Here is a 14,875-nt window from a genome sequence, read left to right as displayed (position 1 = left end):
ATACCAGACATTCATTGTGATTCAATTCCACAATTCTATTTCCAAGAAAACCTTCCTAATTGAACATGTTGGTAATAGGTGCGGTAAAGAAAGATGGCGATTGTTTGCCAGAGGATTGCATTTTCAAGTCGAAGGTGGGGAGCTTAGCCTTTACAGTATACAGATGCCAAACCTGAATTGTGTCAGGTTTGGCATCTGTCAGCTACTGTGAACCATCTAAAAACAACTGTAGACAATATTAGGAAGGCCAAGGTTGTTTGTAAGCATCTGGGTGGTTGCTAAATGGCAATAGTCTATTTTACTGCCTGTTTTTGGATTTATTTAGATTTTATTTGCCCGGAAATTTCAATTGTCCACAACTATCTCAAGTTAGGATCTGGACACTGACCTAAATTCAGCCCGACTTCAACGTAAGGTCCAGCGTGGGATACATTTGATGGTTTCTCTTATAGCGCTTGTGACATGGAATTTAGAGATGGTATGTTTTAGCTTGAGAGACACTGCACGAGACTCAACAGACAGTGTGTATTCTTGGGCCACTAAGGGCTCTATTCAATCTGTTCCGCTGAAGTATTACAGATATCGCGATAGAAATGCGAAGGTCATTTCCAAATGAGCCGACATATCAAATCAAAGTGTATTGGTCTAACAATTCACAACAACAACACACAAATCTAAAGTAAAAGAATGGAATAAAGAAATATATAAATATTAGGATGAGCAATATCGGAGTGGCATTGACTAAAATACAGTAGAATACAGTATATACATATGAAATGAATAAAACAGTGTGTAAACATTATTAGTGTTAAACTAGTGTTCCATTATTAAAGTGACCAGTGATTCCAGGTCTATGTACATAGGGCAGCAGACTCTAAGGTGCAGGGTTGGGTAACCGGGTCTTAGCCAGCTAGTGATGGCTATTTAACAGTCTGACGGCCTTAAGACGCAAGCTGTTTTTCAGTCTCTCGATCTCAGCTTTGATGCACCTGTACTGACCTCGCCTTCTGGATGATAGCGGGGTGAACAGGCAGTGGCTCGGGTGGTTGCTGTCCTTGATGACAGGATGCTCTCAATTGTGCATCTGTAAAAGATTGTGAGAGTCTTAGGAGACAAGCTGAATTTCTTCAGCCTCCTGAGGTTGAAGAGGCGCTGTTGCGCCTTCTTCACAACTGTCTGTGTGGGTGGACCATTTCAGATTGTCAGGGATGTGTACGCCGAGGAACTTCTCCACTGCGGTCCCATCGATGTGGATAAGGTCATCACTATAGAAAAAAGGTATACAATATACGAATACCACACTACTCTGATTTTTTTATATTTTAATTCCATCCCTGCCACTTTCAGTCAATACAAATATAGTCTAACTTCTTGGAGCCCGAGAGTCTTGTGTAGCCTATACCATGTTTAAGGTCAGCTTCTATATAAACAACTTCATCCCATGTCCGTTTCTGAGATGGCTCAGTCATATGGGCTTGCTCTGACCCCTCCGATCAGCCCTCACCTCACTACCCGAATCATCTTCCCATAAATCTGAGGGACCATGTGTGTGCAACTGGCCCTGAGTGAAAGTTACCATGGAGCAGCTCCAGATGTGCTCATCCTCCCTCTTTCACTCCCTCCCTCCAGTCCTCCTCTCCTCCCATGAGCGAAGTTTTCCATTTCCTTTTTTGGTGAAAAAATCTGAAAGGCGGGAGGGAGAGAGAAAGACATTGAACCAATGCCCACAGGAGAGAGTATTTGGCGGTCTGTTTGTTATTGGCCTGTGGGCTTTATAAAGGCGATGAAATGGCCTACTCAGCATAAACACACATACATACACACACACTGTCATAGCAAAGATGTGTAGTTACTACACCCTTGTGTTATATACGGAATCAGGCTTAGAGGCTTCCAGTGGTTGGGTTACACTGAACCTCTGCCAACAAAGAAGTAGGAATCTGGACATGTACTATACTGCCAGAAAAATATAATTTGAATTACATACATTGACTGTCTAAAGCTAGTTGCACAAACAAGTGCCGAACTGGATGACTACTGTATACAGTACAAGATCACTAGCACAACATCAACCCACACATTAGGGACACTCTCAATCCCACTTTCAGCCTTTACCCAACCCCTTCAAATAAATGCATTCAAGTGAGAAGTTGTGGGTGGCTGGAATTGCTCATAAATATTCATTTTTTTTTTGGGGGGGGGGTAAATTTAGTTGCACCTAATTCCAACACTTTTTCAATAAAGCATACTTAGAGGTCCACTGGCATGTTCTGATAATAAAATAATGTGCATCGGAACTAGATATGGCTTTGGACAGTTAGTTTACATGGCAAGGTGCTGAGTTCCTGACATCTATTGCCACTGGCAGAGTAAGTTCAAATCCCCCATATGGCACACAGAAAAATCTTTGATATGTGGACTCACATTTATTGTAGTATTGTGCTGGGAAGAAATGTGCAATGAAGATGGGCTCAATTCAATCCAACCTGTATTGCAGTATTTACACAGTCCCTCTTTTTCCAATGATCAAATTAACTCACAGATTGGTCTTGGGTACTTTATAAAAACCTACAACTACTACCCATCTCACATGTATGCTTTCACTTTTGAGAATTAGAATTGTGTTGGCATGGGATGAACATTGCAAATACAGGCCCATGTGGAATTAGAACTCAAATGCAGGCCCATGTGGAATTAGAACTCAAATACAGGCCCATGTGGAATTAGAACTCAAATGCAGGCCCATGTGGAATTAGAACTCAAATGCAGGCCCATGTGGAATTAGAACTCAAATGCAGGCCCATGTGGAATTAGAACTCAAATGCAGGCCCATGTGGAATTAGAACTCAAATACAGGCCCATGTGGAATTAGAACTCAAATGCAGGCCCATGTGGAATTAGAACTCAAATGCAGGCCCATGTGGAATTAGAACTCACAATCATTGAACTATGAGCCAACTTAATTCGGACTGCGCCAACTAGTTGACATGACCACCATTGTCATCTATTTCTTATGATGGCTGTAGCTACAAATATAAACATAATCCTCTTAGCCTACATGTTTTTTAATGTATTCGTATAAGCACATACAGTACATGTATGAAATGGTAAGGAAAAACGTTCAAATTTGGCCATATGCGGAAATGTGCCTTACATCCATTTTGAATTTTGTGTAACGTCAGTAGTCTAGTCAAGGAAGCATCATGCAATATATTTGGCACACTCCACTTACCAAGACCATTGCTGTCACCTGGTTTTATATTAAGCTTTGTGGTGGCACCACCAACTCATATAGAAAGGGAGTGTATTTCATACTGAATACCTGTCTTGAGATGGTAGAGTTGAACCGCTAAGAGCATCAAGAGCTAGATTCACTACTAAAAGACCAAAATATAACGTTGAGGTGTTTCACTATAACTAAGTCTTAAACATCTGGTTTCCGACTAAACTTTTTTATTTTTAAATGAAAGTTACTAAGTTTCAATTAAGATTTCTTTAATAACATTTTATAAACAGGTCATACAAATTCAACAGTATTCATTTTCAACTGATTTGAATCAACTCTTCCATCACACAGGTGTGTTTCTCCATCTTTTTTAGAATCATAAAAAGCACATTTGCCAACTCTGACTTGCCAGCATCAAAGCTCAAAATAATGAAATAAAGATTTTTTTTCTATTTTTTTTTCTATAAGTGACAATCTCAACAGCAATAATCAATATACATTTTTAGGCAAACAAGTAATGACCAGATTTGGGTTCAAATACTATTTGAAATCTCCCAAATACTTGTAGCATTTGCCTTAGACTGCCTGAAGTGCAAATGGATGAGGTTTGCAGTTTTGCCACTATTCCATTGGTTCCATTGGGCCAGGCAAGCTCAATCAAGCCCAGATAAAGTATTTGAAATTATTTCAAATAGGATTTGAACCCATGTCTGGTAATGACAAAGACATGCATACCACTTAGTTGATGAAATGCAGCTCAGCTTCTTTGGGACTAGCCCATTCATTATCAAACAACAGCGATAGTAACAGAAAGATTAAATACAAAAAGGAAAGAAAAGGAAATATGCTTAATGAAAAATATCATAGATAAGTGTCAACATGGAAAAAAGTAAACAATAGTTGTTAAAAAAAAGGCAGAGTGGTTTAGGTGTTGCTCCATATATAAATGCTTGAGTTGCGATTGTATGTTCACAGACTATGGGAACGAGGGGAATATTTTAGCCATAGTGCAAATACATGACAGCATTTCACTTATGCCTTAACTGACTTCATTGGTTTTCTCCAGCACCACCAAGCCATCTTTCTTTTCACGTTCTCTCAATATCTATCTTTTATTTTTTTCCCCCATCTCTTGGACATATTCTTTAGTATACTATAAAGACATTCACTTTCTGGAGCAGTGTTATTATTCTCTTCAAATAATCATGATATGGCTATAGGGTAAGTAACAACTAAAGCATGACAGCAAATACTGCTTTGAAACCTAATTGACATAGGAGAACAGTCATATGCACAAAACTGCAATTATCAACATTGAATCACTCGAACATACTTTACTTGCATAACATATTTACAATGTAGTAAATATCAGTGTTCTGTAGCTGCTTTACAAAGTGCCGCTTTCATTGATTAGTGGTGATACATTCATACAAAAATCTAGCAAGTTTGCATAGCTGGAAGCATTTCTCTTTGGTTTGATAATACATACCATATAAAGTATGCCATTTTTTTTTAAAGGCACATAACCCTTTTTTTCACATAGTCACGACTTACTGTGGAGAAGGAAAGCCTTGGAGTGGATCTCCCCTCTCCAGGCTAGATAGCAACTACATCAAAATAGTATGATTTCGAACTATGTTCGATGGGCTATTTGCATGTTGGTCAGTGTTATCCTACAGCCTCTAATACAGAACATTGGAGTAGCGATAGTGGAATTCAATTCTTCGGTAATTTCGGATCCATGACACACCCCCCCCCCCCAATACCAGTTAATTATTTGATGTCAGATATTACATTTCTTTGGTACATCATTCTTTTGTTTGGGAGACCATTGGGCAATCCATCAAATGACACCACTAATCATTTTAAAATTGTCCAGCTACCATTCAGAACGGTTCAGTTCTGTCCAAAGACAATACTTTTCCCTCTGTTAAACCAAACATAATCCGACTAAAAAGTCACCCCATACATACAGGTGAAGGAAATATAGGTCTATTTGGTCATGAAAACATGCCTCTGCCAAGTTAGATCAACTTTAGTCTAGCTGATTTTTGTCTGTGTCTGTGCTTCAGTAGCCTGATGCTTAGCTCTGGTATTTGACAGCAAGCAGCAGAAAACACACGGGGAGGATGAGGGATTGAGCTGTGGTCTAGTGAGCAAGGTGTGTGTGTGTGTGTCTGTGTGTATGACCTGAGAGGCAGCCTGTGGGTCTGTGTTAACAACCTTGGCAGTGATGAGGGGGGCCCTGGGGTTGAACTAGGCGGGCGTGTGTGAGGAGAGGGGCGATACGGTGTGTGTGTGTGTAGTCTATAGATTGCTATTGGTGTTGCAGTCGCGACACAGGATCTGATCTCCATTGGGAAAGAAGCCTGCCCCCACCAGAGAGACAGAGCACTCTGTGCAGGTGAAGCAGGGTTGGTGCCACTGGCGCTCCTCAAACGAGATGTACTTCCCTCCGCCAAAACCTAGACAAGACAGGAAGGTGTTATTTTAGACATTTAAATAGTTATTTAACAACCAACAAGTAGCCACTGAGGTCTCCTCCCATACATAAACATGTGTAATCAATAGCCACGTTCCAGATGATCTGCAATGCAGTAGCCACGAGTAAAAATAACCAATGATTGAACGCCATGCTATCCATCCTTTTTGAGATTTGGTGCGTGACTGCTATGTAGGCAGCCTGGAACATGGCCAACAAGTACTCAGTAAACCTGCATCCTCAGAAAAAATAAATGTCTTTAGCAGCCTTTCTCAACTGTCCCATGCTCCTGGGTCATAATAGCTGTCGATGACCTTTGACCCTACCTGTGATAGGCTTGCTGCAGGCCTCACACTTCTTAGAGTATAGGCTGCCGAAGCACTTGAGGCAGTAGGGGTTGTCTTCGCGCGAGGTGAAGTGCTGCCCTGCCAGCTGCACCTTGCAGCCCGTACACACAAAGCACTCCTTGTGCCATGGCTCATCCCGATATGTCACACCCCCTTTAGCCAGGGCCTGGAGGGAAGAGAGGGTCATCCTAGTTAGTCAAAGACCACAAGTCAAGATGATAGAATGGAACACACTCAAAAGATGTGATAAAAAAATAAAAATACCAAATGGATACCCTCTGTTAAGGCTTTTGCCACAACTCCTTAGGTTTCCAGAAAGAGGAAATAAGGAATAAGCAGGGATATAATTCTGCCAAACAAAAAGAGGGAATTTGGGGAAAATTTCCACACAGACCTTTTTGCAGCGGGTGCAGCGCGGGGCAAACTTATCCTCATAGCAGGACACACAGTAGTGTTCATCCTTGTCTGGGATGAAGGACTTAGAGCCGATGGGCTGCTCACAGCTGTGGCAGATAAAACAGCCCTCGTGCCATGTGGAGCCACCATACTCCAACTTCCTCGTGCCTGGGAGTGTAGAGATAGAGAGATCGGAGAGAAAAATGAAGTGAGAAAGAAGGAGGTATTTATCAATATTGATCAACAGGACCATATTGAAGTAAAAAGCATTAAAAAAACTAAAGAGAAAGTCAGAAGATGCATGGCAGTTGACAGCGATAATAGCAACAGAATGTCCCACTGTTGAAGAAATATTTTGTTGAAGGGAAAATTGAGTGAGAACAAAAAGAAAAGGCCCTGTCAAGAGTGCAAAACACTTCCCCGCCTGGCTGAATATTCCTGGAAACCGACATTACTGTGGCTCAATCCAGACCTGGTTTCAAATATTTTCTGAAACAATGTCACATACTTAAAGATGTGCTTGAGTGAACTTGCCTGTTGCAATGGAACCAATAGAAAAGTCAGAAATGTGCAAACCCCACCCACCTGGTATTCCAGGCAGGCTAAAGCAAATGCTTAAAGTATTTGACAGATTTCAAATAGTATTTGAACCCAGGTCTTGTTCTATCAGATCCATCTAAGTGACCGAGTACTTCTGAGGATTCCATTCAAAATGGCTTAGGGGGTATTCTTGAGGTGATTTAAGTTTGGTTTGGAGTTCTATGTAAAATGACACCTGAGCTTTACCAAGTGAAGCCAACAGGGCAAAACTCCACCCTAGACAAGAAGCCACTACTGACCGCACATCATCAGAATAATAGGTAACACTTTATTTGGATATTCCCAACTCCCAAGTACAATATATGGTGTGTAGATGTTCAGTAGATGTTCAATAACTGTCAACAACATTTCAACAAACTACCCACTAACACTAACCTTTAGCCTAACCATTATTCTAACCCTAGATGCTAAAGATACTTTGTTGATGGTCATACTATCTGTACATCTACAGTACCAGTCAAAAGTTTGGACACACCTACTCATTCAAGGGTTTTTATTTATTTGTACTATTTTCTACATTGTACAATAATAGCGAAGACATCAAAACTATGAAATAACACATATAGAATCATGTAGTAACCAAAAAAAGTGTTACTTGAACTCTGTTTGGGCTGCAATTTCTGAGACTGGAAACTCTAACGAGCTTTTCCTCTGCAGCAGAGGTAACTCTGGGTCTTCCCTTTCTGTGGCTGTCCTCATGAGAGCCAGGTATCATGGCGCTTGATGGTGTTTGTGAGTGCATGTGAAAAAAGTTCTTAATTTTCTGGGTTGACTGACCTTCATGTCTTAACGTAATGATGGACTGTAATTTCTCTTTCCTTATTTGAGCTGTTTGTGCAATAATATGGACTTGGTCTTTTACCAGATAGCCCTATCTTCTGTATACCAACCCTACCTTGTCACAACACAACTGATTGGCTCAAACGCATTAAAGAAGGAAAGACAATCCACAAATTAACAAGGCACACCTGTTAATTGAAATGCATTCCAGGTGACTACTTCATGAAGCCGGTTGAGAGAATACCAAGAGTGTGCAAAGCTGTCATCAAGGCAAAGGGTGGCTACTTTGAAGTATCTCAAATATAAAATATATTTTGATTTGTTTAACACTTTTTTTTGGTTACTACATGATTCCATATGTGTTATTTCATAGTTTGATGCCTTCACTGTTATTCTACAAAGTAGAAAATAGTACAAATGAAGAAAAACCCTTTAATGAGTAGGTGTGTACAATTTTTGACTGGTATTGGACTATCCAAATAAATTGTATGTCACATGCGTCAAATACAAAAGTGAAATGCTTAAAGACTTAAAGAGCAGCAGTAAAATAACAATAGCAAGGTTATATACAGGGGGTACCTGTACAGAGTCAATGTGCGAGGGCACCGATTAATCAAGGTAATTGAGGTAATACAGTTGAAGTTGGAAGTTTACATACACCTTAGCCAAATACATTTTAAAACTCTGTTTTTTCACTCGTAATAATTTTGGATAGCCTTCCACAAGCTTCCCACAATAAGATGGGTGAATTTTGGCCCATTCCTCCTGACCTCCTTGCTCGCACACACATGGGGCGGCAGGGTAGCCTAGTGGTTAGAGAGTTGGACTAGTAACCGGAAGATTGCAAGTTCAAACCCCCTCGTTCTGCCCCTGAACAGGCAGTTAACCCACTGTTCCTAGGCCGTCATTGAAAATAAGAATTTGTTCTTAACTGAGTTGCCTAGTTAAATAAAGGTAAAATAAAAAATAAACACCTTTTCTATGGGATTGATGTCAGGGCTTTGTGATGGCCACTCCAATACCTTGACTTTGTTGTCCTTAAGCCATTTTGCTACAACTTTAGTAGTATGCTTGGGGTCCTTGTCCATTTGGAAGACCCGGTTTTGGAGCAGTGGCTACTTCCTTGCTCAGCGGGCTTTCAGGTTTTGTCGATATAGGACTCTTGGAGACAGAATGCGTCTCCTTCCTGAGCGGTATGACGGCTGGTGGGCCCATGGTGTTTATACTTGCGTACGTACTATTGTTTGTACAGATGAACGTGGTACCTTCAGTCGTTTGGAAATTTCTCCCAAGGATGAACCAGACTTGTGGAGGTCTACAATCTTGATGTCAAACAAAGAGGCACTGAGTTTCAAGGTAGGCCTTGAAATACATCCACGGGTACACCACCAATTGACTCAAATTATGTCCATTAGCCTATCAGAAACTTCTAAAGCCATGACATCATGTTCTGACATTTTCCAAGCTGTTTAAAGGCACAGTCAACTTAGTGTATGTAAACTTCTGACCCACTGGAATTATGATACAGTGAATTATAAGTGAAATAATATGTCTGTAAGCAATTGTTGGAAAAATGACTTGTGTCATGAACAAAGTAGATGTCCTAACCGACTTGCAAAAACTATAGTTTGTTAACAAGAAATGTGTGGAATGGTTGAAATAGGAGTTTTAATGACTCCATGTATGTAAACTTCCGACTTCAACAGTATGTACATGTAGGTAGAGTTATTAAAGTGACTATGCATAAATAACAGAGTAGCAGCAGCGTAAAGGGTGGGGGGGGCAATGAAAATTGTCTGGGTAGCCATTTGATTAGATGTTCAGGAGTCTTATGGCTTGGGAGTAGAATCTGTTTAGAAGCCTCTTGGAACTAGACTTGGCGCTCCGGTACCGCTTGACGTCTATGACTAGGGTGGCTAGAGTATGACAAGTTTTTACAAATATACATAGACCGTCACGCCTGGTCTTACCAGAGGCTGCGGTTCTATCCTGCCGATACAGTGTATAGCCCATTCAGATGTATGTTATTCATGTCACCGTTCAGCCACGACTTGGTGAAACATAAGATACTACAGTTTTTAATTTCCCGTTGGTAGGATATACGTGCTTTTAGTTCAGCCACTTTATTATCCAGCGGTTGTACGTTGGCCAATAGTACCGATGGCAAAGGCAGATTAGCCACTCGTTGCCCGGATCCTCACAAGGCACCCCGATCTCCTTCTTTCGAAACCTCCGTCTCTTTCTCCTGCGAATGACGGGGATGAGGGCCTGTTCGGGTGTTTGGAGTAAATCCCTCTCGTCCGATTCATTAAAGAAAAATGATTTTTCCAAATAAAGTGAGACCAGAGAATAATACACTATACCCAATCTGGTTGGCACTAAAACATGTCATTATTTTCCAGGAAACATGATAGGTTTGTCTTTGCCATCATTACTGAACGAGGGTTCCCGGATATCCAACACCATCAATGCATACTGAATACAGTAATGGGAATTTTTGTCTAAACTAAAAGAAAAGTAACCACCACAACAACAACAAAAGACCACCTTGCACCACACTCTTCCTGGAATCACTTGCCGTTTTACGACTTTTCGTTTTGGCTGATAGATACAGCGGTGCTGAAATAGTTTACGGGCTTATCTCGTTATCGTCAGATACCTGGCCTCTCTCCAAGGCACTGGGATTTGGCTCAGAGACAGCAAGTAAGGAAAACGGGCAATTCCTCGGTCACATTCTGCCCCGGCCGCGCTGACTCGCTAACTCTTTCTTCGTCTCTCGGACATTTGCTCTCTCTTTCTCTGGCTAAGTGCAAATGTTTTGTTGTCAAAGATTTTTCTCTAGATCCCAAGCTTTTACAACAACACCTATGTGCTTTTTCATGTTCAGTAGCTTATATATTCAGACCATCTTAAACACTTAGTTGCAGAAATTATGAACAGGGTGACGTGAGGACTACATTTCCAAGGATGTGGGGGAGATCATGGTTAGTCTTGTGTCGCCGATGTTAAATATATATGCTAGGAGTTAGTGTGTTCATGTCACTGGAGGCTGGTGTCACTTTAAGAATTGGAGGACGGGCTCGCTGTAATGGCTGGAAAGGAATGAATGGAAAAGTTCCATTCCATTACACCCACAATGAGCAATTTCTCCCTCCACCAGCCTCCAGTGTTACATGCAGAGTGTTTCCATGCCTCCCCCAGTACCTGGCATGACAGTCTTGTCACAGGCCACACACTTGGACGAGAACTCGTTGCAGTAGCAGTCGTTGCACAGCAGGGCCTCGTCCTGGCTGGTGAAGGGCTCGTCCGCCAGCGAGCGGTCACAGCGGAAACAACGGAAACAGTGCTCGTGGTAGTGCCGGTCCTCGTAGAACAGCTCCTGGAGATACAACAAGGGCAACAGTCGAGATCATAATGAAAGCTACCATCCACCACCGTTGTGCCATTGAGCAAGCCACTTAACCCCTAAACTGCACTGGTTACCGTCGCAAGATTGACAATAAAGTACAATTCTATTCTTCCATCCAAGACAATTTATAGACAAATTCCTAGGACTTCCTGGAAAGGAATGTACAGTAATGTAGGCCACACAATGTAATGGATGTTATGTAGAAGTTATTGGCTACACATGTACATTGAAATACAATTGAATTGGTGACCTGTTCCAAATTGACAAATGATCAAGTATTGTAAATGATCTGAAAAGAGTGCATTATACATCTAATTTAAAGTGTTTCCGGATCTGTAATGAAAACAACTCTGGGTGACTCCCAGGTCATCCTGACACTGCAAGTACCTGGAGAACTCAAACTGACACTGGGGTTTCTGGTTATGAACAGAGGGAATAGGGGAGAGGTGATGGGTAAGAGAGGAGACGGGAAAGAGGAGAGATGGGAGAGAGAATGTGTGAGTGTATGTGTGTATGCGTGTGTGAGTTCCAGACAGGGAAGAGCAACAGTTTGTGTGGTCGAAGACAAACACAGGCTTTACTGTGTGTTCGCTGCTTTTGAGGGTGTCGATGATAACTCATTGGCCTCCTGTGTGTGTGTGTGTGTGTGTGTGTGTGTGTGTGTGTGTGTGTGTGTGTGTGTGTGTGTGTGTGTGTGTGTGTGTGTGTGTGTGTGTGTGTGTGTGTGTGTGTGTGTGTGTGTGTGTGTGTGTGTGTGTGTGTGTGTGTGTGTGTGTGTGTGTGTGTATGCTAGCCAAGCACGCACCCTCAATGCTTATCCCACCGCATACACTCCCTCTTCTTACTGTAGCAAATTATCAACTTCACGTGTTTGTGTTTTCCATTAAGGAAATATTAAAACTGCATTCATTGTGGGAAACAAGGAGACATTTTCCTCACACAACATTTCATGGTCTGACATGGCATGGCTGGCTAGTTGAGCTTGGTTGGAAAACCTCTGTAATGGCATGTTAAATGTGCCTAGACCTTGAAAGACAACTGCCTCATTTAGCATACAGAATGCATAATTACCGAGATACGACCCCTAACTACCACTCATTACCATGTAACAACAGTTTGCAGTGTTAAAATGACTCAACTAGAATTGCATGCCCTCATGAACATGACCCACTAGTGGAGCCAAAATGAAAGTCTTACCCTGGCGTCATGGCCGATTAGCTCCTTGCACTCGTCGCAGGTGTTGGCGAACAGGCTGTCGTAACAGGGGATGCAGTAGGGGTTGTCCCCCTCTCCCCCGTCTGCCTGGATGTACTTGCGTCCGTACAGGGACTCCTTGCAGTTGTCGCAATCGAACCGGTCGCTCATTGTGACTTGTTCCATCCCTGCAACAGAAAAGCAGGATCGGCATGAACATGAGCCTTTCAAATGAACCCCTAGTGCTTAGGGAAGGCGAGCGGCAAGGAGGCGGGGAGAGGGGGTTGGGAGAAAGGAGAGCCTGTACCAATCAGTGAACTTAACGTTAACACCTGTATTGTTTTTGTTTGTTAAACGTGTCATTTGGAAGCATTTTTCTGGCTGTTTGTCATTCGTTTCACTTTCTACCGTTCACCTTTAACTGCATTGAAGTTTAACTAAACCTTTAACACTCAATGGAGCGAGAGAGAAAGAGGAGACAGAGGGAACAGGAGATGGAGGGAGACATTCATGAGAGGTAGTTCAAAGCGGCTATTAACTTTTTTTGCTGTGTGATGATAGTGAGATGCACACACAGAGACAGACAGCGGAGTTGCACACAGCCATCACTCTGGGCTTTGCTTGCACTCCTCCGTAACACTATCAACCCCTCTGAATCTACGTTCTGTGAGATTAAAGGAATGAAATGGTAAATGCATACATTTATGTTGGGAAGAGATGGAGATCTGCGTAGACCACCAACTGAGACAGCGGTGAAGACCGACTACCCTCATGTCAAATTCATCACAGTTGACTCTTGTGAAAACAAAAATCCAGGATAGGCCGGCCTGCCCGCCCACCCACCCACAAAATATGGACACCCATTCAAATGAGTGGATGCAGCTATTTCAGACACACCCGTTGCTGACAGGTGTATATAATCGAGCATACAGACATGCAATCTCCATAGACAAACATTGGCAGTGGAATGGCCTTACTGGGCCTCCTGAGTGGTGCAGCGGTCAAAGGCACTACAGACCCGGGTTCGATCCCAGGCTGTGACCGGGAGTCCCATAGGGCGGCGCACAATTGGCCCAGTGCCAGCCGCCCCATAGGGCGGCTGGCTTCTGGGTTAAGCGGATGTGTGTTAAGAAGCGACCTTCGCCTCTCCAGAGACCGCTGGGGGGGGGGGTTGTAACGATGACACAAGTCCGTAATTGGGGAGAAAAGGGGTGTAAAATAAATAGAATGTCCTTACTGAAGAGCTCAGTGACTTTCAACGTGGCACCGTCATAGGATGACATCTTTCCAACAAGTCAGTTTGTCAAATTTCTGCCCTGGTAGAGCTGCCTCGGTCAACTGTAAGTGTTGTTATTGTGAAATGGAAACGTCTAGGAGCAACAACAGCTCAACCACAAAGTGGTAGGCCAACACAAGCTCAGTGCAGAGTGCTGAAGCGCGTAGCTTCACTCGGTTGCAACACTCACTCCCGACTTACAAACTGTCTCTGGAAGCAACGTCAATACAATAACTGTTCGTCGGGAGCTTGAAATGGATTTCCATAGCCGAGCAGCCGCACACAAGCCCAAAATCACCAAGCGCAATGCCAAGCGTCAGCTGGAGTGGTGTAAAGCTCGCCGCCATTGGACTTTGGCGCAGTGGAAATGCGTACTCTGGAGTGATAAATCATGCTTCACCATCTGTCAGTCCGTCGAACGAATCGGGTTTGGCGGATGCCAGGAGGACGCTACCGACTCCATGCATAGTGCCAAATGTAAAGGTTGGTGGAGGAGGAATAATGGTCTGGGGCTGTTTTTCATAGTTCGGTCTAGGCCCCTTAGTTCCAGTGAAGGGACATCTTAATGCTACCGCATACAATGGCATTCTAGATTATTCGGTGCTTCCAACTTAATAGCAACAAACGGTGGGAACAACTCCATATTAATGCCCATGATTTTGGAATGAGATGTTCGACGAGCAGGTATCCTATTGGTGATGTAGTGTATATTCCCTAACATATCCTGGAATGTTATATTTATACTTTGTTTTTACAGGAAAAGCAGTTTAATGGCATACTAGATCTTAACTGAAGTACACAAAATTGTTTGCGCATTATGGCAATGGTATCTGGCTGCCAAAACACTACAGCGTCGCTGAAGGAAAGCCCTGTGGTAAGTGATACAGCACTCTGGCAAAGCAAGCAGCCAGGTATCCATTTACAGCCGCCCGGAAATAATAATAATGTCTGATAAAATAATGAATCAAGACTTTAGAGGTCTAGTGCTGCCTGTGTTCACACACACACACACACACACACACACACACACACACACACACACACACACACACACACACACACACACACACACACACACACACACACACACACACACACACACACACACACACACACACACACACACACACACACACCTGGATCAAAGACAACATCAGACCTCAAC

General features: G+C 42.6%; 1 protein-coding gene across 1 annotated transcript in view; it reads right to left on the bottom strand.

Moving 5' to 3' along the window:
- Window positions 1-3,478: 3,478 nt before the first annotated feature.
- LOC124005856 (four and a half LIM domains protein 3-like) overlaps window positions 3,479-14,875 on the bottom strand; it is a 41,600-nt gene continuing 30,203 nt past the window's right edge. Inside the window, exons 2-6 of the mRNA XM_046315482.1 lie at window positions 12,438-12,622; window positions 11,036-11,210; window positions 6,450-6,619; window positions 6,035-6,221; window positions 3,479-5,691 (exon numbers count right to left, since the gene is read on the bottom strand). Coding sequence (XP_046171438.1) covers window positions 5,534-5,691; window positions 6,035-6,221; window positions 6,450-6,619; window positions 11,036-11,210; window positions 12,438-12,622 — 875 coding nt within the window. The 3' untranslated portion in view covers window positions 3,479-5,533. The remainder of the gene's footprint in view (window positions 5,692-6,034; window positions 6,222-6,449; window positions 6,620-11,035; window positions 11,211-12,437; window positions 12,623-14,875) is intronic.

This window comes from Oncorhynchus gorbuscha, linkage group LG19 (assembly GCF_021184085.1).
Source record: "Oncorhynchus gorbuscha isolate QuinsamMale2020 ecotype Even-year linkage group LG19, OgorEven_v1.0, whole genome shotgun sequence".
Taxonomy (NCBI): Eukaryota; Metazoa; Chordata; class Actinopteri; order Salmoniformes; family Salmonidae; genus Oncorhynchus; species Oncorhynchus gorbuscha.
This window is presented reverse-complemented; position numbering and strand designations above follow the sequence as displayed.